The following is a 26,996-nucleotide window of genomic DNA, read 5'->3' as shown; positions in this document are numbered from 1 at the left end:
GGGTGGGGAGAAATTGTTCTCTTTGGCCTCTGATGACAGGACAAGAAGCAATGGGCTTAAACTGCAGCAAGGGAGGTTTAGGTTGCACATTAGGAAAAACATCCTATCAGGATGGTTAAACACTGGAATAAATTGCCTAGGGAGGTTGTGGAATCTCCATCGCTGGAGATATTTAAGAGCAGGTTAGACAGACACCTGTCAGGGATGGTCTAGGTGGTGCTTGATCCTATTGTGTGGACAGGGGACTGGACTCGACCTCTCAAGGTTCCTCCCAGGTCTAGTGTTCTATGATTCTGTGCATACTCATTTCCGTCTTCATTGTATTTCCTGGACATTGTCCCGTTTAAAACTTCTCAGGCATTTTTCCTCGACCGCCCTAAGAACCGTTCTCTGTTGTGCCTTTAACATCCATCACCCCCGAAGTCATGCCTCTCAACTGGAGTCATGGGGCCCCTTAAAGCTCTCTGGGAATCTCTCTGGGCTATCTCCCTACCCTGCTTCAACTGGTAGGTCTTATTCAGGATCACGCTATTAGGGACATCTCATCGCTGGGGGCCCTTTCAACCAAAACACCATCAGCTGAGCCACTCCAAGTATACAAGTTCTTTCTCCATGTGCTGCCTCCTCTTTCCTGTTGTGGTTGGGTTACCGCGTCATTAAATGGTGCAGAAATGAGTCGAAGAAGAACACGTGAGTTCATTAAGGTGATGTGATTCATTCAGATCAGCGTAATTAAACCACACAGACAGGAGACAGGTAATTCCAGTTCCTTCTGGTTCCACCCTTTAAATCTCCGAAGCAGGTGATGCAGTATCAGAACATTCTGTGAAAGGGGCAAAATAATAATGCATCAGGTGACCATAACAAACTTTCATTGGCTGATCGTACCCAAAGGGCAAGAGGATGCTTAACTCTTTCCTGAGCACTGCTTAGCGTGTTCTTCCCACAGCAATTTCCAATCCGATTGGACGTCAGTGGTTTCCCGGTATTTCCAAATGACCTGCTGGAGTTTAAAGGATAATAAATCTCCATTCCTCAAAGCACTTCAGTATTAGAGTCCTGGCAAAGACTTCTCTCCTCTCCCTACCTCCTGCCGTGCCTCTCCAGCCAGCATTCCAGGCATACTTCACTTTCTTCCTGTCGAAGATGATGAAGTCATCCTCTCTGTATCTCATCTCATTCCGGACTTGTTTGGAGTGTCCTGGCATAAGGGTGGCTAACGAGCACCATTTCCTTTTGGTGAGTGAAGGGAGACTCTTCTAATTGCTAACTTTACGGGTGTGCATTGAGGTTTTATGCCTCCCTTTCTTGTTCTGAAGTCAGAACAGTTTTTGTATCAGAAAGTCTACGTGAGAACTCGCTGGAAGGCTCTGCTTGTCGGTTTGTCATTCCAGCTGCTTTGTGGAGACCCTCTTTTTTCCTTTGTTCTTACAGTCTGTCTCTCCCCTCCGCTGGCTCAGCTTGAATTAGATGGGGCTTGCAGGGACATGACCTAAGAATGGGACGCTTGAGCAAGTAGAAGTAGTCGGTAAATGTCACTCCTAACAGCGAGAGAGTAATTCTGATGACCTCTTCCTAGGCTAGTTTTGACCTGCAGGAACAGGTGATGCTACTTTAAAAATAAGACTTCTCCAGTGGAACGTATTAACCTGGGTCCCAGGTGTTACGTGTGCCGGTTTGATTTGAGAGTATCTGGGCAATTTGAATTACAGGTAAGAAAGTAGCCGTCTGCAGTGGGCTGAGTGTGTGACTGGGACCCCAGAGCTGCTGACAGAGTTGGTTCTGCTGCTGACTTCCAGGAAGACTTGGGTAAATTGCTTAACTGCATGATGGTATTTCTCCATCTGAAAATTGGGGATCACTGTAATGAGGGTCAGTTAAATTCCTGTTCAAACACCAGGGATTAGCTTAACAAATTAAATCCGTTCGCTACAGTCTAGAAATAATCTTCAGAAGTTGGCCTGTGCCTGAGGATCCTAAATTAATTAATGTTTATGAAGTGCTAAGTATTATTTTTATTAATTAGCATCCTCCTAATACCGTGGCTAGTAAACTTGGCTTGACAGTAAATGTTCCCGTGTCTCTGTCTCAAAAAAGTTTCCTACGCATGGGTAGGCAGATCATTTAACATGTACCGTAAAGTTACGAGTATAGTGCGCACTTTTTTACCCGTTTTTTAACGTCAAAGTCGGGGTGCACATTATCCATCGGAGGTTTTTTTTTAAAGTTTTAAATTCACTCTCGGCAGGCACGAGCTGGGCGGGGAGGGGGTTAGGCACGGGCTCGGCTGGGCTGGGCTGGGGCAGAGGGGTCGGCAGGCGCAAGGTCGGCGCGCGGACAGCTGAGCGGGGGACGTTCCCCCGGCATGCGCGAGCTCAGCGCGTGGACAGCTGGGCAGGGGAGGCTCCTCCGGCAGGTGTGAACTAGGCGCGCCGGCAACTGGGTGGGGGAGACCCCCCCCTCCCGCTGGCAGGCGAGAGCTCCCGTTCAGGCAAAAGTCCTTTTTCCGGAAAACTGTTCCGGAAAAGGGCCAGTGTAGACAGCACAGTAGTGTTTGCCGCAAAAAAGCCCCAATTGCCAAAAAAAGGCAATCGGGGCTTTTTTGCGGAAAAGCGCGTCTAGATTGGCCACGGACGCTTTTCTGGAAAAAGGGCTTTTCTGGAAAAGCATCCTGCCAATGTAGACGCGCTTTTTCCGGAAATACTTATAATGGAAAACTGTTCCGTTTTAAGCATTTCCGGAAAAGGGTGCCAGTGTAGACGTAGCCTTAGAGTTTTGAAAGGAACAGCAGTGCTGCCTGTTTTGTTAGATCTGACTCAACTTCCCAAGAGCAAGTGCAGAGAATCTGCTTGCTGCTCATTCACATTCTTTCCAGCCTCTTTAGTACACGGCGTACAAGAAAGGCTGGTGGAAATGTGAGGGAACACAAAAGCCGTCGCTTTCTTCGCTATTCCTGCCTGCCCACTGGCATCTCTCTCTGTTCTATGATAATGTGGCTTTGCCCATTACTCCTAAGGAATCGTCTTTTCAGATCCAGTTTGCCTGCACCTATAATCCTCTTTTGTAGCCTGTTACTTCAGTGATTTCTCAGGCCATGCGTGTCTTAAAGGAGAGATTTGGAGGTTTTAAGTTAATAACACGCTGAAGACTTTTGGACAGCAAATAGTGTCCCGAGATACTGTGTGCCTAAGCTCCCAAATCAGCTTGAATCTAGAGCCAATAAATGGTCAAATGAAGGTATAATCCAAGTATTTCTCCAAGCGGAAGGGTGATATCCAACTTACATAGAAACTCACTAGCTAGGGAGGAGCGGGTGGCATTTGATAACACTAAGTACTTCTGTAAATGTCACTCTGGTTATCGGCCCGTGATAACATGCTCCTCTTCCACAGAATTGTTCATCCTAGGACCAAAACCGATTTACAGGCGTTAATGAAGCCTCATAACAGTGCACTGAGATAGGGAAGTATTAAGCCTATTTTACAGATGAGGAACCTGAGCAGCAGATACTTAAAGGTCCAGGGTCACCCTGTGAGTCCATGACAGAGCTGAGAATAGTCCCCCAAGGTTCTACTTTGTCTTGTGTACTGAGACTTCATGCCTAGAGAAGGGAATAACAGAGCTGCTTCTGCACCTCCCTAGGGATGTTAGTGAGTAGACGACTAGTCAACTACCTGACAAGCATAAGCTTATTGGTTAGTCGCTTGGAGTATTGACTACTCACTCCCCCCGCTTGCTGCCTCTGTGAGAGGCAGCAAATGGGGAGGAACAGGAGCTGGTGCTGGAGGCTCGCTGTAGGCAGGGGCTGCTCCGGCAGCAGCTCCTGTACACAGGGGTCCAAGCAGGGATATGGGCCCCCCCCCACGGCCAGGCCAAGCAGCCCCTGTTCACAGCAGCCCAGGCTGGCCACATGCAGGGGATGTTCTGGCAGCAGCCTCTGGCCATGGCCAGCCCTGGCCACCACGAACAGGCTGGTGCCGGAGCAGCCTCTGTTCACGGCTGACAGGGCTGGCTGCCGCGGGCAGGGCCTGCTGGACTCAGCGTGAGCTGGGATCGAGCACTCCCAACTCACCCTGGTCTGGGATATGCTGCGCCTCTGCATTTTAAATGTAGTAAGAACCACCAGGCTCTTACTACATTTAAAAATGCAGAGCCATAGCACAGGTCCTGGAGCTACCACTGCTGTGGCTCTGCAGAGTGGTCCTTATTGAGTAGTACAGTCGATACAAATTGTACAGTATTCACTACATGACTAGTCAGATCAATGCAATTGAAATTCAAATCCCGGGCTTCATTTGCAACTCTGGTTGCCTACATTACCACCCTACTTCAAACTAGGGTGGTAGTGTAGACATACCCTAACTGATTAAACAGGATTTTACATCCCTACTGAATGCTAAATTTGGTGGCCGTACCTCTTACCATTTAAGAGGAGTTCCTGAACAGATGGACAGATAGACAGACAGAACGACAAACTCTCAAATATATAGTAGAAGATGCACTGGCCCTGTCAAACACCATGCTGTGTGTGTGTGTAAGAAACACCACTCCTTTCCTGATCAGTAGCCCTTGGGCTAGCATAGGGGATGGGAAAGGGGCAAATCCCTATAGCCTGGCATGGATACAAAGTTCATATCCGCATCTGCAAAATTGATTCGTGGGTATCTACATCTGTGGCTGCAGATACTTGTGGATATAATGCGGATATCTGCAAATTTGCGGGGTTCTAGATACAACATTTGTGTTCACATCTGTATCCACAAAAGTGATCCACAGATGCAGATACCCATGGGTGTAAAGCGGATACCCATGGATTTGCAAGGCTCCTCTCCACTAAGCACAATGGGTTTGCCATGCTCTTGTGACAGTGAAAAGATCCTCATTTGTCTGGGCACAATTGTCTCTGCTCAGCAAAATTCCCTCCCTCTCTCCCTCCCTCCATCCCTGTTGCTCTATTTAGCCTCTTCTCTGAGATCCCAGCCCTTACAAACAGTGTGTAGAACGAGTCAAAACTAGAAACTTGGCTACAAATCCCTTTGAAATAGGAGCTGCCAAACCCATCTGTATGTTTTGGTTCCCGACTCAGATTAGAAGCTGGAAGTGGTTTGTGTTCTAGTTTCGGCTGAAATCTGGAGGTAGATTTTGTGAGAACAGCTCATGAGACTTTGGTGCAAACAAATCTGGTTCAAAATCTAGTCCTGAGTGGGCTTTAAGCCTTACTCCTGAATCCTTGTTGCATCTTTCCCCAGAGCTAAATGTAATCTCCTTGGCCCACCCAGTTTTGGCAACAAAAAACTTCCAGGCCTGAGAGTTACTTTTGTCTTTTCCCCTCCCTTTATTGTTGACAAAAAGCCAGTGTGGAGAGAACTATTAAGAGAACTGGCTTCTGCCAGTATCACACATCTGCCCTGATGGCTGTGCTAATTGTTTTGTGATCTCTGCTGCCTTGCAGGCATGCACCCCCTCCACTTTGAAAACTCCAGGAAGTATCTGACAGATGAGCGAGCTGCTCCCAGGAACAAACAAAAAGAGCAAATTATTGGCATGCTCCTAATAGGCCCTGCTAGGAACACAGTGGATGGCAGACAGGTGCTGCAGGGGGAGGGCTGGAGAGATGGCTGTGTTGCTTTGACAGTCCTCAGCACCCAGAGCTCACAGAGCTACGAGGGAATCCAAGAAGTGCAGGGATCGGTTCTGCCTTCCCCCAACACTGCACTGTGGGATGCTCATCCACGTGACTTTGCTCTGTCTCTCGACAGGGTGCTAGCCACATGGCCATGAAATATCGAGAGTGGGAGGCAGAAAAACTGGTTTGACCAATTTTCACTTTTGATGACTTTTGCACGTCGACAACACTTTTGTCGCCAACACCTGCCCAGTGTGGACATCGCCTTCCACAGAGCAGCTGGTGCTATCCTTTTGAGCTGTAGCCTCTGGGAGTAGCACCCCCAAAGAAGTGTGTGCGTGGGGGGTGGTGTGATTTCTTGAGCTGTTTTTAATTTAGTCCCTCTACTCTTGTTCTCCGGCCCTGTACATGATAGGAATTGTTAATCTGCCTGTTTCTAGTTCTGTTCATTAAAAATGCAAAGCAGCCTCTTTGTTTCCATGTCGGCTTGAACCCACTTTGGAAACCATTATACTCGAGTGGCTTTTGTGACAATCCCAAAAAGGAGTCCGATCAAAGGAGTCGCGTGAGAGCTGTCGTGTGAAAGGGGATAACACCGCAGAACTCGATTGCTTCCTTGAGAAGCAGGAGGCAGCTTTCTGCAAAGAAGGCAGCTCGCTAATTGGCAGCCCTGGCTACAGGTTCTGAGAGCAACAAATTAGCTGCTTCTGGGCTTTTGGCTGGAGGCACAGGCTGCTTGGCCAAAGCTCCGGTGCTCCAGCTGGGCTGTCCCACCAATGAAGATGTCACCGAGCCGGCATTTTACCCAGTTCAGGAGACTCTCCCAGCCTGTCTCCCTACAGTAGTTTAATAAGCGGCCCAGTGAGCCCCCTCTGGAGTTGCAGCCGTTAGTCATTTCTCACGGATCCCAGCTGATGGCAGCCTATGGTGAAAACAAGGAGCGAATCCTTGCCAAGACTGAACACTTGCCAAGCCCTGATTGCAGCAAATTGCAGATCACAGGTGTGGCAAAGGCTGAGAATTGGCAAACAAAGCACCTCTAAGTTACATGCAGTACGCCAGGCACATTTGTTCAGACATTCTAAAGTATAGGTTGTCCCGGCTTTGCGTTTCTTTGCATGCTAATTTGCAACGCCCTCCCCCTAAGACAGCACATGCTGTAATTTGCCTTTTCAGCAAGTATTTAAGCTCCCTGTCGATTCCCCCCAGGGTTCAGCAATGGTGTCGTATTGGTGAGCAGATACGTTGCCTGTGAAACGCCGCATTTGAACAGTAGTCGCAAATATTTAGTAAGCACTGTGGTTGGTTTCTTTAGTCTTGGGGACGGGGGAGCTGGTTTTCTGTAGCACTCTGAAATCTTCTCATGTCTGCCTGGATCCTGGGTTTGCTCAGTACCCCAATGGCTTGTTGAGATCCTCTTCTCTTTCGAAAGTAGTGAAGCGGGGGAGGGAGGTCTCTCCAGCCAATGATACTGGTTAGCAGAGTCACATGAAGGACATTAAGTGGTTCTGTCACAAAAAAACATAGACAAGGAGCAGGTGGGCTTGCTGACGTTTCAAGCCTCCAAAGGGCATAGTTAAACGAGAACTCTGGAGATCCTAGGTCCTAATACAATAGGACGTCGGAGCTTCCAGTTTTGCCTCCGCTGCCTCGTGCTATTCACTGCCCAGTGGACCTTCGTTTGAGGGGCGCTAGACAATTGCCACGTCTGCGATTGGAGAGGTGACTGTAGCCTGCAGCCGGGGAGCGCCCTGGTGTCTCCTGGCCGCCGGAGCAGTGACGAGGTTGGAAGAGGAGGCTCTGTCCTACTAGTGGTCTGACACCTGTGGTAGATGAGCAGAAGGGAGGGGAGGCCACGTTGTCCATTGTCAGGGACAGTGGAGTTGGAAGACTTGGATTCTGTGCTCTAGCAACTTTTCTGCAGGCTGCCTGAATGGTCTCGGGCAGATGCCCTTTGTGTAACCGTTTCTCGATCTGTACGCTGGAGCGGACGTGGGTTCTGTCAGACAGTAGCTTGCCAGGGTCCACTACGCAGGGCAGTCAGAACGCCAGGTGATCTGCAGGTTACAGATTATAATTAGTGCACAAAAGGAAGAGCCTGGGTGAAAAGGTGTGAAACCAGGATAAGGACTCAGCCCCGTCCCGTGGCACTCAGCGCACGCGGCCACTTCTTGCATCTCACTGTGTGTCGGCTTGTGGGTCATGCCTTTACCTGAAAAACCACATTGGAACACTAACTCTGTGCCCTAATGTGCAGCCTTCCCTCTGCAAGGCTCCAGGCACGTTAAACATGCTCGTGAATTTAGCTTCGTTGTTCCCCGTCCCCATTCACTCATCAGGGGACTGAGGCCTAAGGAGGCTTAAGTCACTTTTTGTTCAGTCACAGGGTCAGTTATTGAAGGAAATGGGGAAAAAACCCAGGAATCCTGATGTTAAGTTCCATGCATTAACTCCAACAGCAGGGCCTGCGTCCTTCCTTAGGAGCGAGCCGCATGTGCCCGGGAGGGGCTGATCTGTGTCCAGTTTGTTCTTCGCTGACGGGCAGTTGTACCCATCTGCAACTGGGAATAATGATGCTGGCTCCTTCCCAGGGCCATTCTGGAGTTTAATGAACGTAGAGAAAATACACTGATCTCCTGAAATGAAGGTTTCTCCTGAAAAGTCCTGCGGTTTAAACGTGCCTTTTGGTGGCGGCGGGAAATGCGTGTGGTTAGAATGGGCTCGTTAAGTCAGCTCATTTGCAAACGTATCTCAATTAAAGTTGCAGCTGAGGTGGCCTGCCTCCGTCCTTTTGCTGCTCTTGCATTGGGTATGTGTGATTAATTGTCCTTTCTCGTCTGTGTCCTTTGCAGAATCTCCCCCAGAGAGGGCCGGGCAGCGGCGCAGCATGCCCAGCGGGGTCATGGAGAAAAATCCCAGCATGGAGCCCACCGCTACAACGCCGTTCCGTGTCACGGTAAATGTCTCCCCTCACCTGAATGACTTCTCTGGGGTTTGCCCAAGGGGAGCGTGTATCTGTCATTGTGCAAAGAGGAGATGACCATGTTTGGAAATCTTTGGTTGCCTGTTTTTACACAAAGGTGCACATGCTTGTAGCTACAACCAGACTACGTAGCTAGAAGGGCCCTCACAGTAATCTTCTAAGACTTCAACCAGGGGACTGTCTCTAGTCTCATATGCTGTTTCCTGTGACTTCTGGGGAAGTGCAGGCTCTCGGTGTTACCTCAAAGATCAGATCTGGGGCCACGTCTAGACTGTGGAGAAGATCGACACTGTGGTGGCTGATCTCCTGGCATTCAATTTAGTGGGTCTAGTAAAGACCTGCTGAATCGAATGCTGAGAGCGCCCCTGTCGATGCCGGAACGCCTACTCCTTGTGACCATTTCTCCCATTGACCTCCCGCTGTGAGGATGGCACCAAAACTGTAATTGAGTACCTGACGCTGACCTTCAGCTATAGCGCAGACCTGATCTAGGAGCTTCGTTTCCTCTGACATTCGAATTGGCAAGGGTATTTGTTACTGCTCCCCTCCCTGCCTCGACTGACTCAGCTCTTCTACATAAAACCCAATAGATTATTTTCCCTGGGAGGCTCTCCGCACGGATTGCCTTATAGTCTGCCCACAGGACTGGCTTGCTGAAAGACTAAAACGAAAGGCCAGTAATTACAGGGGTCAGGAACACGCTCGGTTGACAGATGGGAGGTACAACAGGGGGAGCAAAGTAAACGGTTTTTAAACTAGGCCTTAATGAGACAGCCAAGAGGAGCCATTTTTTAAAAAGTATCCTCATCCTGGCTCCATCTGTAGTTAATGAAATGGAGCATGTATGTTGGGAAGGCAGGATTCATAATCAACTGAGGGCACCGAGGTCTTTGGAGTCACCTTTGGCAGCAGTAATTTATGAGGAAAATCTCTATGCAGCTCTCTGCAGAAGGTGTACGCTTAACGTGTACTTAGCTAGAGGCAGATACGCCAGCATTGAGCCCAGAGGCTTAAAGGGGCCCGTTTTCTAGAGCGGGATGTGTATTGTGCTCAGATAATAAAGCTGCATGCAGTGTTTGTATATATGAGACAGGCATGTACTCTAGGAGCAGACTTGCATTTTCTCGGTGTGCCCACACATACCATACCAGACTGGGCACTAAGGATGTTGCGGTGTAAACAACTAACTGTTTTACTAATAAGCGGATGCTTATCGGTTAATGGTGTCAGTTACACTTGGCCTCCCTGGGAGGTGGCTTCGCTGCGGCAGGTGAAATGTTCTGTAGGTGTGAAATTACCATAAGATGGGTTCCCAGATGGGTAAAAGACATTATGTGGAATAGTTTCCTGTGATTTGCTGTCAGCCTGGGAGAATGTGATAAGTGAGTCCCACAATTATTAATCCTGGGTCCAGCACTAGTCAACATAATGGTCTGGAGAGTATGTTTGTGACATTTTTAGATGACGTTAAACTGGGAGGAGTTGCAAGCACTTTGGAGGATTAAATTGGAAATGTAAATTACCTTGACAAGTCAAACTCATTAAAAGAAATCCATTTACAAAGTAACTTTCCTGTAAATGGCCGAGAAAGGTTCGACGCACTGAGAAAAAACCGAGCGTACGTTCCAGACTTCTAATCCCCCCCACAACGGATCTGTGCATAACCCCGAATTCAAACCATGACACAAATACAAGTCCTGGATTTAAACCAGTCAATTGTGTCTGTGCGTCATTAATACATTGGAAGGGGGAAACAGAGCTAAAGGAACCTCCCGGTCTGTCCACATTGTATGTGCGAGGTATGAGTTGCAGCATCCATAGACGTACCTGAGCTAGGTTTGATTTTGCTAGATCAAAGCTAGCTTGAATAATAATAGCAGTAAAGCTGTGGGAGGCAGGGTGTTGGCCACTCAAGTATGTACCCCCAGGCCTGGGAGGGTGGGTCTGGTGGATCAAAGCTAACGTGGATCTCTCTACTCTTGCTGTAGTGATACTTCCTGGTTTGCAGTGTAAACATAACCTTTGGCACAAACTAACTTATGCTGATGTTATTAAAATCTGAAGCAAAATCAGCCACCACCAGCCCCCCTCAAAACTCTTTTTTCATGGGGTGAGGGAGGGTGTTCTCAATGGGCTGGGCTGATCTCTTATTCGGAAGAGAGACTCATTTTTGTTTGTACTGATGCTGGACTTCTACATTAATGTTACACTTTGAGTGCTGTGCACAATGGCTTTGCCATAAATCCCCCCAGCTCTGCAAAGGCCTCATCCGAAAGCCTTGAGGAAACGCAAAAAGGATTCGGCTGGTTCTGTTTGCTGTGTTTCTCTTTCGCCCTTTTATCATGTGTGCTTATTGGAAGCAAACCGAACCTTTTGTTGCTGCTCCAGCTGCTTCCGCCCCATCTGAAGCCCTAATCCTTGATGCGTAGCAACCGCTGTTGGGCGCAGTAAAATAGCTTATCACACCGGGAGGATGAGCTCCGGTGAAGGGGGAATGAGTCCTGGAAACCGAACTTCCTGGAAGCAGAAAACAGTGCTTCCATCTGCAGGTCTTTACTTTTCTCCTCCCCTTCGAGGCTCTGCCTGTCTCCACCCTGGCTACATCTCTTCTTTCATCTTTTCCTGCCCGCAACGTCACTCCTCGCACTCCTCGGCATCCTCTCTGCTAATTGGTTCCTTTGTCTTCATCTCCTTAGGCCATTTATTTTATCCCCTTCTTCTTTTCAAATTCTTCTTTAAAAGCTACTACTTGCTAAGCCCCCTACATTATTTCCCATGCCCCCAGCATTCCTGGGTTATGCGGCAGACCTGCGTATCCTGGTTATCTCGCGGGGCGAGGGGTGTAAGTCCTTGGACACGTGTTCTCTGAAGTGGCATCTTCTGCATGCTTAATGGCAAACAATCCAGAGCGTGAAATACTCCCCCAGAGCGCGTGGGGGGTTGTTAGTGTTTGCCAAGAGACATCAGTGATTGTCGGCATCTGCAAACATTATATTGCTCAAGGCTCCAGGATGGTGTGTTCCAAACTCTTATCAGTGTCCGTGTACAGAGGGATTGGCATGTAGGAAAACACGCTCCCTGGAGCTCGTTCTGCCTGCAGTATCTTTTGATGTCCGTCTTGCTTCTGGGCCAGGAGGAGAAGTTGTTTTGCCAGGTTTCCCTGGCAAAAGGGTAGGCTGATTAATCAGCTTGCTGAGCTGCCTCTGTAAACTCGGGACAGCAGAAGGAAATAGTGTTCCTGAGAAATGGGAAGACCAGCCAGATAACCAGGTTACTTCTTTCTTCTTTTTTTTTAAATTCAGAATTCTAGAATTTTTTATTCAGAATTTTTATTCAAAATTCTAGAATTTTTTATTCCGAATTTTTATTCCGAATTCTATAATTTTTTATTCCGCATTTTTATTCAGAATTCTAGAATTCTAGAATTTTTAAAACCATGTGGATGCGTTTTACAAGCTTGTCCCTCCTCTGCACTAAGAAAGCTGAGAATCTAAGGGAGATATTCTGAATCCCTTAGGATGTTCATCGCGGGGCCCACCGATTGCTTCCGCCGGTTTGGTTTTCAGCAGGGTTTTTTGGAATGGGCATTATTAGGGAGGACATATTTACAAAGGGAGGCTGCTGCGTGACCAGTGATCATGTAGGTGCCAAAAGCTTCAGTGGCGGGGTGATATTTGCAGGGATGGATATGGACTCAGACCGAACATCCAGCCAGACCATCTTCAAGCCCTGACGAGCAATCAGTCCAGGTGGAGCTTTATCTGCACAGATGCTGTGTCCCTCTGGGTTTGGCCTTGATGATGATGTCAGAGAAATCCTTCCACTTATTCAAAGTTGGTGAAAATAAAGGTCTCTTCCTCCTCTTTCTTCCTCGAAGGGAGCGCGTCTACGGTATGTGTCCAGCAACGGAATTCCAATCTTAGCCAGTTCATCTCCTAGCAGTGGGATGGATGGTATGAGAGGTAATGCCTTGCTCCCAAATCCACCCTATGGTCCAGACTCCATATGAAATGTAAAAAAAAGGGTAATCGGTAAGGTACAAGAGAGAGGTACAACATCTGCCTTCTGCATGACACAGTACACGATCATCGAACTTCTGTTTCTTCTCAGCCTTGGGAATGTTACTTCCCATAATACGAATGGCTTCACGACATGCCTAGTTTTTATGGCTGCCCAGATTTTAGCAGATGTCAGACAGGAGAAATATATTCTGCCTCGCCTTCCTTCATTAACCAGAAGAGGAGCATTAGCAGTCAGTCCACTCCTGCCACTGGGAATAGTAATTAGTGCTTTAGTGTAGTGGTAATGGGATTATTACTTTTGAGCCTGCTGCTGTAGGTTTTGATGTTGTAAGCTTTTCATATTTTACAGCTGATTGTTCTTCCCTGACATCTCCATCCTTCTGCTCTGGAGTCTCCCAGGGCCCGGCGTACTCGGGAGCCGTTGAACTCGGAAGCTTGGGTTTTGTGGCACGTTCTGATACTTGCATTCATTTGCCACTCAGCGGAATGATGCAGCACGAAAGTGCCTGGGAGCATAAATGGCGGAGGCTGTGCTGTGGCTCCCGTGGTGATTGAAAGGCGGGAGGATGCTGGGTTGAGGCTTGGAAGTGCCGGTCGCTCCTTTAACCTCCTACAGCTCACATGGACCCTTTGAAAATCAATCCCTTGATGTTTCCTCCATGTGTCAATTTTTCCGAATTCTGGAGAAAGAGAGGAAGAAACTAGTTGATCTAATCCTAGGACACTAGAACTGGAAGGGACCTCGAGAGGTCACGTCCAGTCCCCTGCCCTCATGGCAGGACCAAGCACTGTCTAGATCATCCCTGATAGATGTCTATCCAACCTCCTCTTAAATATCTCCAATAACAGAGATTCCACAACCTCCCTAGGCAATTTATTCCAGTGTTTAACCACCCTGAAAGTTAGGAAGTTTTTCTTAATATCCAACGTAAACCTCTTGCTGCACTTTAAGCCCATTGCTTCTTGTTCTATCCTCAGAGACCAAGGAGAACAGTTTTTCTTCCTCCTCCTTGTAACACCCTTCTAGATAGTTGAAAACTGCGATCAAGTCTCCTCCTAGTCTTTTCTTTACCAAACTAAACAAGCCCAGTTCTTTCAGCCTTCCCTCATGGGTCATGTTTTCTAGGCCTTTCATCATTTTTGTTGCTCTTCTCTGGTCCCTCTCCAGGTTTCTCCACATCTTTCCTGAAATAGATCTTTGCCATCCCTAATGTGTTTTCTGGTAGGAGTCCGTGAGTATATGCAATTCCTGCAGCATCCACAGGGTTACCTGCACCCAAAATTGTAGCAAAATCCTCTTCTTTTCTGTGACATTTATCTTTCCACCTTTAATGTCTTTCCACATTTGTCTTTCTACCTTTCAAGAAAGATGTGGAGAAATTGGAGAGGGTCCAGAGAAGAGCAACAAGAGTGATGAAAGGTCTAGAGAACATGACCTATAAAGGAAGGCTGGAAGAATTGGGTTTGTTTAGTTTAGAAAAGAGAAGATTGAGGGGGGACATGATAGCTGTTTACAGGTATCTAAAAGGGTGTCCTAAGGAGGAGGCAGAAAACTTGTTCATCTTGGCCTCTGAGGATAGAACAAGAAGCAATGGGCTTAAACTGCAGCAAGGGAGGTTTAGGTTGGACATTAGGAAAAACTTCCTAACTGTCAGGGTAGTGAAACACTGGAATAAATTGCCCAGGGAGGTTGTGGAATCTCCATCTGTGGAGATATTTAAGAGTAGGTTAGATAAATGTCTATCAGGGATGGTCTAGACAGTATTTGGTCCTGCCATGGGGACAGGGGACTGGACTTGATGACCTCTCGAGGTCCCTTCCAGTCCTTAGTATTCTATGATTCTATGTCAATATGTTAATAGAGCGTCTCAAATGTGAAAAGCCATCTCACCTAGGACGATCCATATGCCACAAAGTTCTTAATTTCCTTCTTTGTAACTCATCTCCCCAGCACTGAGAGCAGAGCGCATCCCCATGCCGCCCTATGTACCATGATGTGAAAGGCTTTGCCTTATCTAAGATCGTTTGCAGCCTGCTGGCGTGCCCTTTCGAATGAATGCTGTGCCAAACCTGTCAGGGCAGCTTTGTGCAATGTGGGCTGTATTGAGTACAAGCCTCCCCTCCAGGAATGTTGAGTTCCAAAAGTACATCCAGTATGCTAAAAAGAAAGTCTTACTGCTCATGTGATTTGTCCTTTTCATATGTGTTCATTTTTTTTAATTGTATCCTTTGGTATACAGGCAGTCCCCGGGTTACATGGATCCGACTTACATCGGATCCCTACTTACAAACAGGGTGAGGCAACCCCGCACTAGCTGCTTCCCCCCAGCAGACCAGGGAGATGCGAAGCTAGCGCCTCCCGCCCCCCCGCAGCAAACCAAGGAGACGCAGAGCAGCTTTTCTCAGCAGACACCTCAGCTTGAGAATAAAGGACAGAGGGAAGTGAGGTGTGGGAGAATAAAACTGAGCTCTGGAGAAATGTTTGGCTAGAGTTTCCCCTACAATATGTACCAGTTCCGACTTACATACAAATTCAACTTAAGAACAAACCTACAGTCCCTATCTTGTACGTAACCCGGGGACTGCCTGTATATGGTTGTGACTATTTTCTTCCACTATTTGATCTGAGAAAGTGGGTCTGGCCCACGAAAGCTCATCATCTAATAAACCATCTTGTTAGTCTTTAAAGTGCTACATAGTCCTGCATTTTGCTTCAGCTACACCAGACTAACACGGCTACATTTCTATTACTGCTCACATCTGCATCCTTGGAGAGCTAATGCAACCAGTGAGGAACATGGTCTATGGTGTCCTGAGGATGGAAAGTAGCACCTGGTAGGAGAAATAAGATCAAAGAATTTGGAGATTCTTGCTCCAAGCCCAGCATTCTGTCTCCGGCCAGTGTCTGATTTTAAAAAACAAATCAACCAACCCCATGTTGTACATTACCCAGCCAATTATACAGAGTCCTGCTGGGCCAGGTCCTTTGGTCTCCCCAGACGAGGCACGGAGTTGGGTTAGCCACTTCGTCTTGTAGCCAAACGAGAGACTCTGCCTGGCCTGCTGGTAACCCACAGACGTTGCACGGACCTGGGGCGTGAGGATAAAATAGCTGAGTGCCAGAGTGTAATTACATCAAGCCCATTTCGTTAGGATACTGCCATCTATTGGCCACTTTTATGAGAGCTTGATTTTATTCAATTCTCTCCCCGGCTGTGTACCGCGGTGCTCTCGCAGTTGCTGTGATGAGGACGGGGAGGTCTGACCAGCCTGCTGAATAAATTCTGCCACGGTGAGAGACTAGGCCGAGGAATCAGGATGATTTCTCCCTGCTCAGACCTGCTCGGTGACTTTGTGCTGAGGCTCCCTTTCCAACAGAGCAGATTAATAGGTCAGATGTGTAAACCAGGAAGCTTTCAAAAGGGGTTTGAAATATCTCCATGAATGAACCTACTCTGCTTTTCCTGACAGGGCTAGGAGAAGGGACCTCGCGCCTCTACGCTGAATATCCTACGTCTCCATAGACTCACTCTCACTCTGTGCCCTCCTATTCAGTCCCCAACCCTGGCCCCGCCAAAAAATCCTCCTTATGTGGGATTTAGGCTTCCCTCCACATTCACCGCTCTGTTCCCCTATTGAGAACTGTGCCTGAATGTGGTTGTCTGATCTCAGGAGTCAGACTTGGAGTCAGTTGGTGTAGAAGATTATCAGGCAGTGTCTTTCCGGCAAAGACTTTCTCCTAAATCACAAGCTCAAGGTCTGATCGGTTATAGTATGTAGCCTGCAGGCCAGGAGCTTGGCAGAACCTCCACAGGGAGCGAAGAGGTTGGAAATGGACAGAGATCTCTTAGCAAAGCTGGCTGGTGTAAGTTGCAACTCAGGCTAATGCCTGGGGTGCTGACCAGGATTGTCGCACTGTTGCCTGGTGCTCTCCTGTCCGCCTGTGTCCATCCATTGTTGTCTGGTCCTGTACTTCGATTGCAGACTTTTGGGAACGGTGAGATCTTTTGTTGTGTGTCTGTACAGTGCTTAGCACCGTGGGGTGCTGGTCCACAATGGATGCTCCTACTTGCTCCCAAGTAACTAACATTCACTTAATAATCGTTCAGTTTGGGGTTGACCGAAAGGGAATGGAAGTTCCTTTCAGGATTCCCCCGGAAAGTTTCCCTGGGTCGCCATTGGAGCTGTTTGGAGAGAGCCCAATTTGAGAAACTCTGTCCAAGAGGGCACCTTGCTCTTCCCGATTTGAATTTCCAAACTCTCTGTGTGGCACTCGGGTCCCTTTGCAATCAAGCAATTGTAATCGTAAGGAAACCTCTGCCAGAGTCACTGCTTTTGTCCCGTTTACATCTTTAACCCATCTCTTTACACTGTCTGGGTCCAGTTGAGCTGAATGTGCAGCATCAACTGAAATACAGCATGGCAAGAGTAGCTTAACATTTTTACTTCCTCTGAGCTGGCGTCTAACCCCCGATAAATGAAATATTTCATTAAGCAGTAATGGCAGCGTTCCACTAAATAGAAACTCCTGGGGAGATGAAAGAAGCCCTCTCGATCCTTCTCCTCCCCTGAACATAATCTTAAATGACGGGTTCTGATTCAAGCTGCTATTGACTAGATATTAAAGGATTTTGTAAAGTTTTTTGCCAATGCATAATGGGCACTATTTGCCATTTAGTTTCTAATCATTTTTCGAAATGCAGTCATGTAAATTACACTTTAATAGCTCAACTTTCTTGGGAGAATTTTCCTTCTGATATTATGAGGGGGAACGGAATGGAATGAATGGGTGCTTCCCTCTGCATGAACGCCCTATCTCTAATTGAAATGTAATTGTTTACTAAACCATTCCAACTAGACGGGAAAATTACTATCATTTTGGTCTGTGGCTGCATACATTAAAGCGCCCCTTTTACTGGGGACTGAATTTAAGGAGAATAGGACCATTATCACAGATGATATATAAACAGAAAGCTATTATCATTAAACTGTCAACTGAAACTGAATTTGGATAACGAGTGTGAGCAGCGGCAAGAAATTATATGTAAATTATGTTGAGGATTTTTCTGTGGATCCAATCAGTTTTGTGGAATGGGACACTCTTGGAGGTTTTGGCCTTTTGCAGCATCTTTGGGTTGGGAAACAAAAGTGAAGTCATCTCGGTGCCTGTTTGGGGTCATTTAAGGCCTGGGTGGAACTGTTTTGTAAATTAGGTGTGTTAACCTTGCTGTCTGAATCCCCCGTGGGGGATTATAATAATATTATACGTTGCACTTAAATGGCATCGTTCAACACAGAATTTCCAGGCTGTCTACTGAGTGGATATGTACCATCACACCCAATTTACAGATGGGGAAACTGAGGCAGAGGGCAGTTGAGAAATTTGGTCACAGTCACCTGGAAAAGGCAGGTTGCCTGAATTTAATTTCCAAATTTCTAAGTTCCAGTCTTGGACTCTAGCCACTAGTCTTAGCTGCTTCTAATTCTATATTGCATCTCTGAGTTCCAGCTACTGTTTCTAGAGCATTTAGCATTCTTCTCAAACTCAAAAGTGGCTTGTGAAAATGAATGAGTGAAGAATCTGGCCTCCCGGTCATTATTCCCAGACCAGACATGCTCCAGCTCCCAACACCTCTCTTCTGGGTTTAGTCTTCTACCTTTCTAACTAGTTAACAAACTCTGAACTCTCTTTTTCTCTTGGAATTTACTCCATTTATATAAACCTGTTGGCACCCTGCACAGCTACTGCTCGTCTTGTGTGTGCTTTTACAACGTACAGATCCAGCACAAAAGTTAGGGTTTGTTTTAAAAATTACAAAACCTTGATATTAAAACATTTTCCGTATTTAATAGTGGCGTGAGCATCAGGAAATGCAACAGACCCATCCAGAATCATGGCTCTTTGAATGAAGTACAACCCCCCCCCAACTGAACAGCAATCTAAGTTCTTTTACGTTTTATAAAATGTAGTGTCAGTAACAGGCAAAGATTCTTATTAAAAAACATGGCGGGCGGCTGATTTGAATCTTGCCATGTACCTATAAAGTTCCAGCAAGGAAGCTGTGGGTCTCTTTCCGCTCTGGGAGCTCCGGCAGCCAGCGCGGCTCAGGATGTGCGGGACTGTCAGATTTCAGACCAGAGCTGCCGCTGAATTCACTGTGGATTTATCCTGCGCATCAAGCAGGAGGCAGCAGTGACAGTTTAAACAACACTGTGATGACCTGTGTCGCAGGAAGGACGTCGCATGGCAGAGTATAGATTTTTTTTTTTTTTTCTGTTTGAACTGAACATGTCCAGGGCTTGCAGCAGAAGCTTCCACGGAAAGGAATCGACACTAGGGCTTATTGGTGGTAGGGATGGAAACGTGCCCGGTAAGCATCACCTTTGCTGGGTGGTACTCACTGCTCAGTTAACTGGTGCCCCCCCGATCAGAGCAGCCGGGCCCACCATGCCACGCCATGGGTGGGGGAGCCCTCCAGCCCAGCCGGGTCCACCGTGCCACACCGCAGGTGGGGGGCACTCCAGCCTGGATGGATCCACTGTACCATGCCACGGGTATGGGCCACTCCAACCCAGCCAGGCCCACTGTGTCATGCCGCGGGTGGGGGAGCCCTCCAGCCCAGACAAGTCCACCCTGCCATGCCACGGGCAGGGGGGCCCTTCAGCCCAGCTGGGTCCACCGTGCCACGCCACGGGTGGGGGGGGGCCCATCAGCCCAGCTGGGCCCACTGTGCCACATCACGAGTGGGGGGGAGGGGACTTCAGCCTGGATGGGTCCACCGTGCCATGCCTCGGGTGTGGACCGCTCCAGCCCAGCCAGGCTCACCGTGCCATGCCACGGGTGGGGGGGGCACTCCAGCCTGGATGGGTCCATCATACCACGCCGCGAGTGGTGGGGGGGGACACTTCAGCCTGAACGACTCCACCGTGCCATGCTGCGGGTGGGGGCGGCCACTCTAACCTGGCCAGGCCCACTGTGCCACGCCACAGGTGGAGAGGCTGCTCCAGTGGCCCCTTGCCTGCAGCGTGACACAGCAGGCCAGGTAACCAAACGTATCGTTTAACCCATTGACAATTTAAATGGGATTTTACTTCCTTAATTGGGGGAGCCAATTTAATTCCCACAATGGGACCTATTTCTTCAAAAGCATTAATAAGCCCTTGGATTTTTGGCTGGAGGGCGGGGTGTGCATGAGGATCTGTGGCTGACATCCCTGGAGAGTGGCCGTGGGGACTGGAAGTGGCCCGGTGCTGGTAGCATCCAGTGGCTCTTTGGTGGCCTACGTCAAATGAGTTACCAGCCTCGGGGCAGTGCCTGCTGGAGAGGGATCCGCATCGCACGCCAACAGGCCTGCAGGCTCCCTTCTTTACTGTGGCTTTGGAAGACCCAACGCTGGAGCCAAAAGGAGGCAGATTATGCTAACTCCCCCCCCATCCCCACCAGTGGGAGTTGAAACCCATCGCAGAGGACAAAGTGGGACACTTGCTTTGCCGCTTCCTGTGCTTTTGGTCAGCACGTGCACATTCAAGGACGTTGCTCCCTTTCAATTCCTTCTCCTCTGAAGCTTCGGCCTGCACCAGGGAGTTATTTTGAAATAACAAGGGAACGGCCACACTACCAAGCCGTGATTTCGAAATCTGCACTCCTGCTTTCCTCGGGGCATAACGCTGATCCCGACACAGCGGCCATGTGGACGCTCTGCTGCTGCTATTTCGAAAGAGCGACTCCCCAGAGTCATTCAAACAGATTACTTCCCGGTGCTTCTTGGGGGGCTAAGTCGAGGCAGCACGTCCACACTCACAGAGCCTGCCTGGGACTCATTTTGAGGCTCCCCTTAGTGTGGACGTGCAATTTCGATATTGTTATTTCGGGGGTTGAGTGGATTTTAGTTATTTCGAAATGATTTCCGAGTGTGGACATGCCCCAACTGATGTGGCTCTGTGAAGCTGACCCCTGGAAAGCATCGTGCGTAAATTGTTTGTCCATAACAAATGGAAACAGTGCCGGCACTCGCTAGCCGACCCATGCGTCCTCTTCCTCAAAGGACTCCTGTACGGCACTTTCAGAAGACGAGCTGGAGAGCTTAACTTCAGAACTCTGCTAGGCACTAAAATCCTGCACGGAACAGTTTAGGGTTCATTACAATAATCTGTAGCCCACTAGCCCCCTGGGTTAGGCCTGTGACGGCAGAGGTGTTAACGGCCCCCTCGAATAGATTGGCTGCAGCACTGGAAGTGCCTTTCCCAGAGAAGATGGTCCAATCCAAGATGTTACCTCACCCCCTTTTTTTCTCTCAATTTAGTCCGGTCATGTTCCCTTGTACCTCCACTACCACTGATTTTTAGTTCTGTGATCAATTCCTCTTTATCTGTCAAGCGGAGGGCTGGTGCGCCATTCCTGTGTTGAACGCATCGCGGCTGGAGCTGGTGAAGTGTCATCGGTAATATTTAGAAATTCCCAGGGGGTTTTAATACTGGCAGCACGAGGCCGGAAGCATGTATCCTGCAGACAGCCGCCCTCCCCCATAATCACACAGCTTTTCCCCCCAGCACATTATAGGTATTCATTGAAGCTCGCCCTCCTGTTCCCTGGCGTGACTTGGTGGCTGGGAACAGACACAAGCTAGTGCCCTTTTTATGGTTACATATGTAAGATGGGACAAGAATCGGTCTCTTCTACCCCCGGCCCTGCTTGTACTGGGATTGTACTGGGCAAAGGGGGGAGGAGTGAGGACTGAGAGATGGTGGCTGGACATAGGAACGGCCACACTGAGTCAGACCAAAGGTCCATCTGGCCCAGTGTCCTATCTGCTGACAGTGGCCAATGCCAGATGTCCCAGAGGGAGTGAACAGAGCAAGGAATCAAGTGATCCCTCCCCTGTCACGCAGTCCCATCTTCTGATAAACAGAGGCAAGGGACACCATTCCTACCCATCCTGGCTAATAAGTATTGATGGGCCGAACCTCCATGAATTTATCTAGTTCTTTTTTGAACCTGCTTAAATATCCTTCTCAATATCCTCTGGCAAGGAGTTCCAAGTGTATGTTTCATCTGCATCCAGTCTGATATTCTTTTGGTCTTCTGACACTGTCAGGGATGTTTAAATCCCCCCCAAAACCATACCGACCCTTACCCCCAAAACACCATTTCATTGAAATGTTTTAAATGTCAGAACAATCATTTGATTCATCAGTCTTTTAAAGAAACTTGTTTTATTTCCAAACTATGATTTAGGTAAAAATGGCTTGGTTCTTTTGCTTTTTTCTTTTCAAAGTTTGAATGTAAAGGTTTCATTTTTCTATGCTGATGGGATTTTCAGCTTTCACCTGCAGTCCTGGAAACCCAAAATCAACCAGATTAGGCAATGCATGAGAAACAGAAAGTGAAACTAACCAGGCTAGTTTCATTTCTGTAAGGTAAGTGAAGTGCAAAAAGTAAACCAATAGCATAAATGTTGGTTTCTTTACACTGAAGGTATTTAAATACTAGAAGATTTACTTGGCATTGCCCCGGTCCTTCAGGGCAGGAGGCTGGCAGTGTGGGAGGTGCAAGAGTCAGGACAAGACCTTGGGGATGTGTTGGTGGGGAGGCAGGGCAGGAGGCTGGGGGTATAGGGAGTATGAGAGTGAGGGTAGTGGAGTGAGGATGGGCACAGGGCAGGGGGCTCCACCGGATGGGGTTTTCTCTCTCCCCCCCCCAGCTGGCAGGGCCTTTTCTCCTTCTCCCACTCTACTATGGGACATGGGGATTCCCACCCCCCCACCTATGGGGGCCTGCACATTCCCCCTCCGCTCCACACAGACACACGGAGATTTCCCTCCCTGCTGTGAGGCTCCTACTAGGGGGCCTAGTGATTTCACCCTCTCTCTCCCAACACTTCACTCAGAGCAGTGTTTCTTAAACTTTTTAAGACCGAGGAACAAAAATAAAAGGGTCGGGGGAAAGTTACTGGGGGGAAAAAAAGGTTGCCTGCCCCTTTAAGGGTGGCCATTTTGAATTCTGTTGTTCTCCGTGGCACACCGGTGTGCCACGGAACACAGTTTAAGAAACACTGACTCAGAGCATAGGGATTCTCTTTGTCTTCCCCTCCCCCCCACCTCCTCATGGGGTTTCCCTTCCCTCCCCATGCTGATTCATCCCGGGCCTGGGGATTCCCTCCCCCCCTTGATGCTCCTCTCCTGGCCTGGACACTCCCCTCCCCTGCGACTCCACACAGGCAAATGCAGATTCCCTGTCTTCCTCCTTCCCCCTTAGCTGTGAGGCTCCTAGGGGGTGAATAGCCACTTCCCCCTTACCACTTCACCCAGAGTGGGGGGATTCCCTCCCACCCCGCGCTGATTCCCCTGGGGCCTAGAGATGCCCTCCTCCCCCACCCACACCACTCCTCCTGGGGTTAGGGGTTCCCCCTCCCCAGCATGGCTCCTCACGGGGCCAGGCAGTGCCTTCCTTCCCCGCCCCCCACGCCACTTCTCCTTTTAGTTCCCAACAAAACCCAACCAACCATTTTTTGAGTGCCAAGCAATGCTGGGTAAATCTGCTAGCCTAGCCTAGCCTAGCCTAGCCTAGCCTAGCCTAGCCGAGCAGAGCAGAGCAGAGCATAGCAGAGCATAAACTTGATATTTTCCCTTTACTGGAAACCAAAAAATAACGTTACAGAATTATTCTTCAAAAAAAAATTAGCAGTACAATAAGATCATCCACTTCCTCAACAGCCTTTGATAGCATTGACGTGCTTTCTGAAGTCCTACTGGATAGATTCAAAGAAACTTGTAACCTGGCAGTTTAAATGTCCCATTTAAAAAAGAACCAAATCTCTGACCCTTGTCCATCAGGAAATGTTTATCCCCCACCTCCCTATTCCTGTTATTGGGGTACGGAATTAGTTGTTATGGGATACACAGAAATGCCTTCTCTGCTTCAGCAAAGCCATGGGTTGTTCGGGCTGAGGACACTGCCCTGCTGTATTTTCCACGCTGAATCTAAAGACGATGCCTCCTGTCTGTACCTACATTCTAAAATTGTCCCTGCCGCAGTGAGACTGAACACTTTGTCTTCCTACCAGCAGCAATTTGCATCATGTCAGAGGCTGTGATAGCTCTGACATCCATTGGGTCACTTTGGCGCTGTACATTCTCAGGAAAGTCCAGGCTCTGCAGCAAAAAGTAGCATGAGGTTAGCTCTTCCCTTCAAGGGTATGTCTATGTTGTGATTGCAGCAAAGGCATGCCTGAGGCTACATCTCTACTTACTGTGCCAGAGATCAATCTTCTGGTGTTTGATTTAGCAGGTCTAGTTAAGACCCACTAAATTGAATGCGGAGGGTGGCGTTGCTCGGCACTGGTACTTCTGGCAGTCATGAGGAGTAAGGGAAGCAGACAGGAGTGTTTGCTCCCCATGGCCTCCCACTGTGAAGATGGCACTAAGCTTGGCTTAAGGTAAGCTGACTCAAACTATATATTTTATGAAGCTGGAGTTACCTTCCTTAACCTGACCTTCTGGGTCTAGTGTAGACCTGGCCTGAATTAGCTCTGATCTAGCTTGCAGGAAAGCCTTGATGGAATTGGCTGCCTGTCCAACCCAATGGCCCATGCGACCACCCATGCGACGGCAATTTCACTGAGCTGTTCAGTGACTAACCTGAGCTAAGCAAAGCTCAGCTGTGTCTGTGCAGGCTGCAATCACACCTCCTCATTGTAGTCAAGGCACACCTTGAGTCCATGCTGATCCCGGGCGCTAACTCTAGGCCACGGTGATGCTGGAAGGGTCATAAATCTTGACTCACTTCCTGAGTTTTCATGATCCTGTGGCACTTGCCTCACAATTAGGGTTGCTAAGTAAAAGCACCACCAACCGCTGAGAGCTTTGCTGGTCTTCTTCCCGCTAGATCTCAATGGAACTGATGCTCCATAGCTTGGGAGATGCGGGGAGACCTTTTCTGAAAGTGGTGATACCCCTGTGCCAAACCCAATAGGTTTGTTCCAATTCTGATCACTTGCACAGGTTTTGCACTAGGTCAGTGGTTCTCAAGCTCTGTGGCGGCCCTCCTCGCTCAACACAACTCTTTCTGTGGACCAGCAGCCAACCACCCATGATGATAAAATGGGTGCTGGAGCAGGCTGAGGGTGGGGTGGGGGTCTGGGCAGGAGGATGGGTGCAGGAGTGGGCTGGGGATGGGGGCGTCCAGCTAGGAGGGAGGCTGTAGGACCCTGCTGAGGGTGCGGGATCTCAGCAGGAAGAATACGTTTGGGAGGGGTGGAGGTGCAGGGTCTGGGCATGAAGAGGATGGGGAATGCTTACGTGACTCTGTGCCCTCCCCCCCCCCTCCGCGCTGCTCCTATTGGTCAGGATTCTGGCCAGTGGGAGCTGCGGGAAAAGCCTCCAAGTGAGTGTTTCCTGTGCTGGCAGAGGGGGCGTGGCTGTTCACAGAGCTGCTTCCTGCCCCCACGAGCCAGATCCTGCCCGCAAGGCTTGGGGCTTTCCTTCCCCACCCCAAAGCAGGAAGTAAGAGCTGGCGCTCCATCTGCACGGGTGGGAGGGGCTGAGCTCCAGGCCCGCGGCCCACCTGCAAGACAGTTTTGGATCACTAGTGGTCCCCAGACCACACTTTGAGAACCACTGCACTGGTGGAACTTAGATGGTGTCAACAGGGGTTACTCTGGATTTACATGGGCCTGAACACTAAGGAAAGGCCAGATGGATCCTTTTCTCGCGCTCCCTTTAGCACTCCCAGTCGAGTAACTTTTTACTGCGCGTTTGTGTGTCTGCATTAAAGTGACATTGATTTCTGCATACTATTTCGAACTTCTGTTGCCATGGGAACAGGATTCACTTTCCCCTTCATGCTGTGTCTTTTCCCCAGCTCTGCCCTCTGAAGATGCGAGCTGCATTTCTCCTGCTCGCCCCGGTGCTTCTTTCTTTCTTTCTTTCTTTTTTTGGAGAGCGCTGATAATGGTGGCGGAGCCATCAGGGATAATTTGACGAAATGATGATCCCAGCCATAGCGCGCTCGTGCGGCCCCGGACCCTGGAACTCTGCCAGCAGCCGTCCTGTCTGTGGCTTGCTCCATAATGACACGGGGTCCTGTCTTACCTGTGACATTCTCCTCAGCGTCAAGGAAAGGCATTCAGATGTTAATCACGTCTTTAGTCCCCGAATCCCGCTCGGAAAGGATGGCCGCCGCCGATCGTGCGCCGCGCCACCCCGGATCTCTGCATTTTTCTAGCACTTGGCTGGCTCTAGCACTGGGAGAGGCTGAGTCCAAAAGGCTTTCCTTGTGATCTGTGGGAGTTGTGGCTGAGCCAGGCCTTCAGGCTGTGGGATGGTGGTCATGGTAGGGGAAAAGCGGTGCATGTCGGTCAGACTCCAGGGATCCTCTGGAGCTTCTGGGTGGCTGTCCTGCCACCTTGCCACTTTGGGAGGGGAGACGGGTTAGTGGCTGTTGGGCTTGATAATCTGCTCGGGCCAGAGGTTTTTTGGGAGCAACAGGCACTGTCTGGTTAGGAGCATTCCAGGCCAGGGTATATGGATATGGGCGCTCTGTAAGGGCAGGCAGAGCCAGGGCCAGGTTTATGTCTTCACTGATGTAAAGGATATTAGATTATACCGTTTCGATTTTAAACTCTGTAGATAAGGAGCGGGCAATAAAGTGGCAGCGGTATACCAGGCCTGCCGCCATAATATTTACCTGCACCCCCACACGTGACGGCAATCTCAGTTCCTGTTGGCCAGGGATTGCCGTTCCTCACCAATGGGAGTTACAGGAAGCAGCACAGACTGGGACACCACTTCCTGCAGCTCCTATTGGCTGAGAATGGCGATGCGCGGCCAATGGGAGCTGCAGTCGCTGGTACCTGCAGCTGAGCAGGTAAATATAGTGGTGGGGACCTGCCAGAAGCTAACTCTGGTGGACCGGATTCAACCCGTGGGCCGGTGTTTGCCCACCGCTGCTGTAGGTGGAGATCTGGGCTGCTGAGCAGCCTGGGAAGCAGCATTTGCAGCGGTGGTCCGGGTCCAAACTTGGGAATTGGTAGAACCAGGTTCCAATCCCTGCTCTGTCAGACTTCCTTTGTGACTTTGGCCAAGTCACTTGGCTTCTGGCTGATGGTCCTTGGACACTATAGTCACAGGGGCCATAGGAATACCTTAGATAGCGAGTGATGAGTCACACTTCATCCTCCAATCTCAAAGTATTTTACAAGTACAGGCCACACCTCTGAAAACCAGCAGAGAGCCCAGCAACTTAATGCCAGGAGGGTCGGCCGAGGCCGTGGACAGAGGCGCCAGAAGTCAGCTGGTGACCAGAGCCCCTGGCAGCTACAGCTGCCTGCAGCAGCATGGAGCCGGGGCCAGATCTGGAGCCTATGGC

At 49.1% G+C, this 26,996-nt stretch overlaps 1 protein-coding gene across 11 annotated transcripts in view; it reads left to right on the top strand.

Moving 5' to 3' along the window:
- DAB2IP (DAB2 interacting protein) overlaps positions 1 to 26,996 on the top strand; it is a 372,254-nt gene that overhangs the window by 124,583 nt on the left and 220,675 nt on the right. For 10 of the 11 annotated variants that reach the window (XR_012897179.2, XR_012897178.2, XM_075905444.2 and 7 more), the window contains exon 2: positions 8,479 to 8,582. Coding sequence is in view for 9 of the 11 variants with exons in the window: in XM_075905447.2 (XP_075761562.2) it covers positions 8,479 to 8,582 (104 nt within the window). In the remaining 2 variants the exon portion in view is untranslated. Of the gene's footprint in view, positions 1 to 946; positions 1,240 to 8,478; positions 8,583 to 26,996 lie in introns of those variants that run through there. The other variant, XM_075905450.2, reaches the window with a different exon arrangement.

The sequence above is a fragment of the Pelodiscus sinensis genome, chromosome 23 (genome assembly GCF_052426305.1).
Source record: "Pelodiscus sinensis isolate ZL-2025 chromosome 23, ASM5242630v1, whole genome shotgun sequence".
NCBI classification, from domain to species: domain Eukaryota; kingdom Metazoa; phylum Chordata; order Testudines; family Trionychidae; genus Pelodiscus; species Pelodiscus sinensis.
The sequence above is the reverse complement of the archived record's forward strand: the minus strand, read 5'-3'. Positions and strand labels throughout refer to the sequence as shown.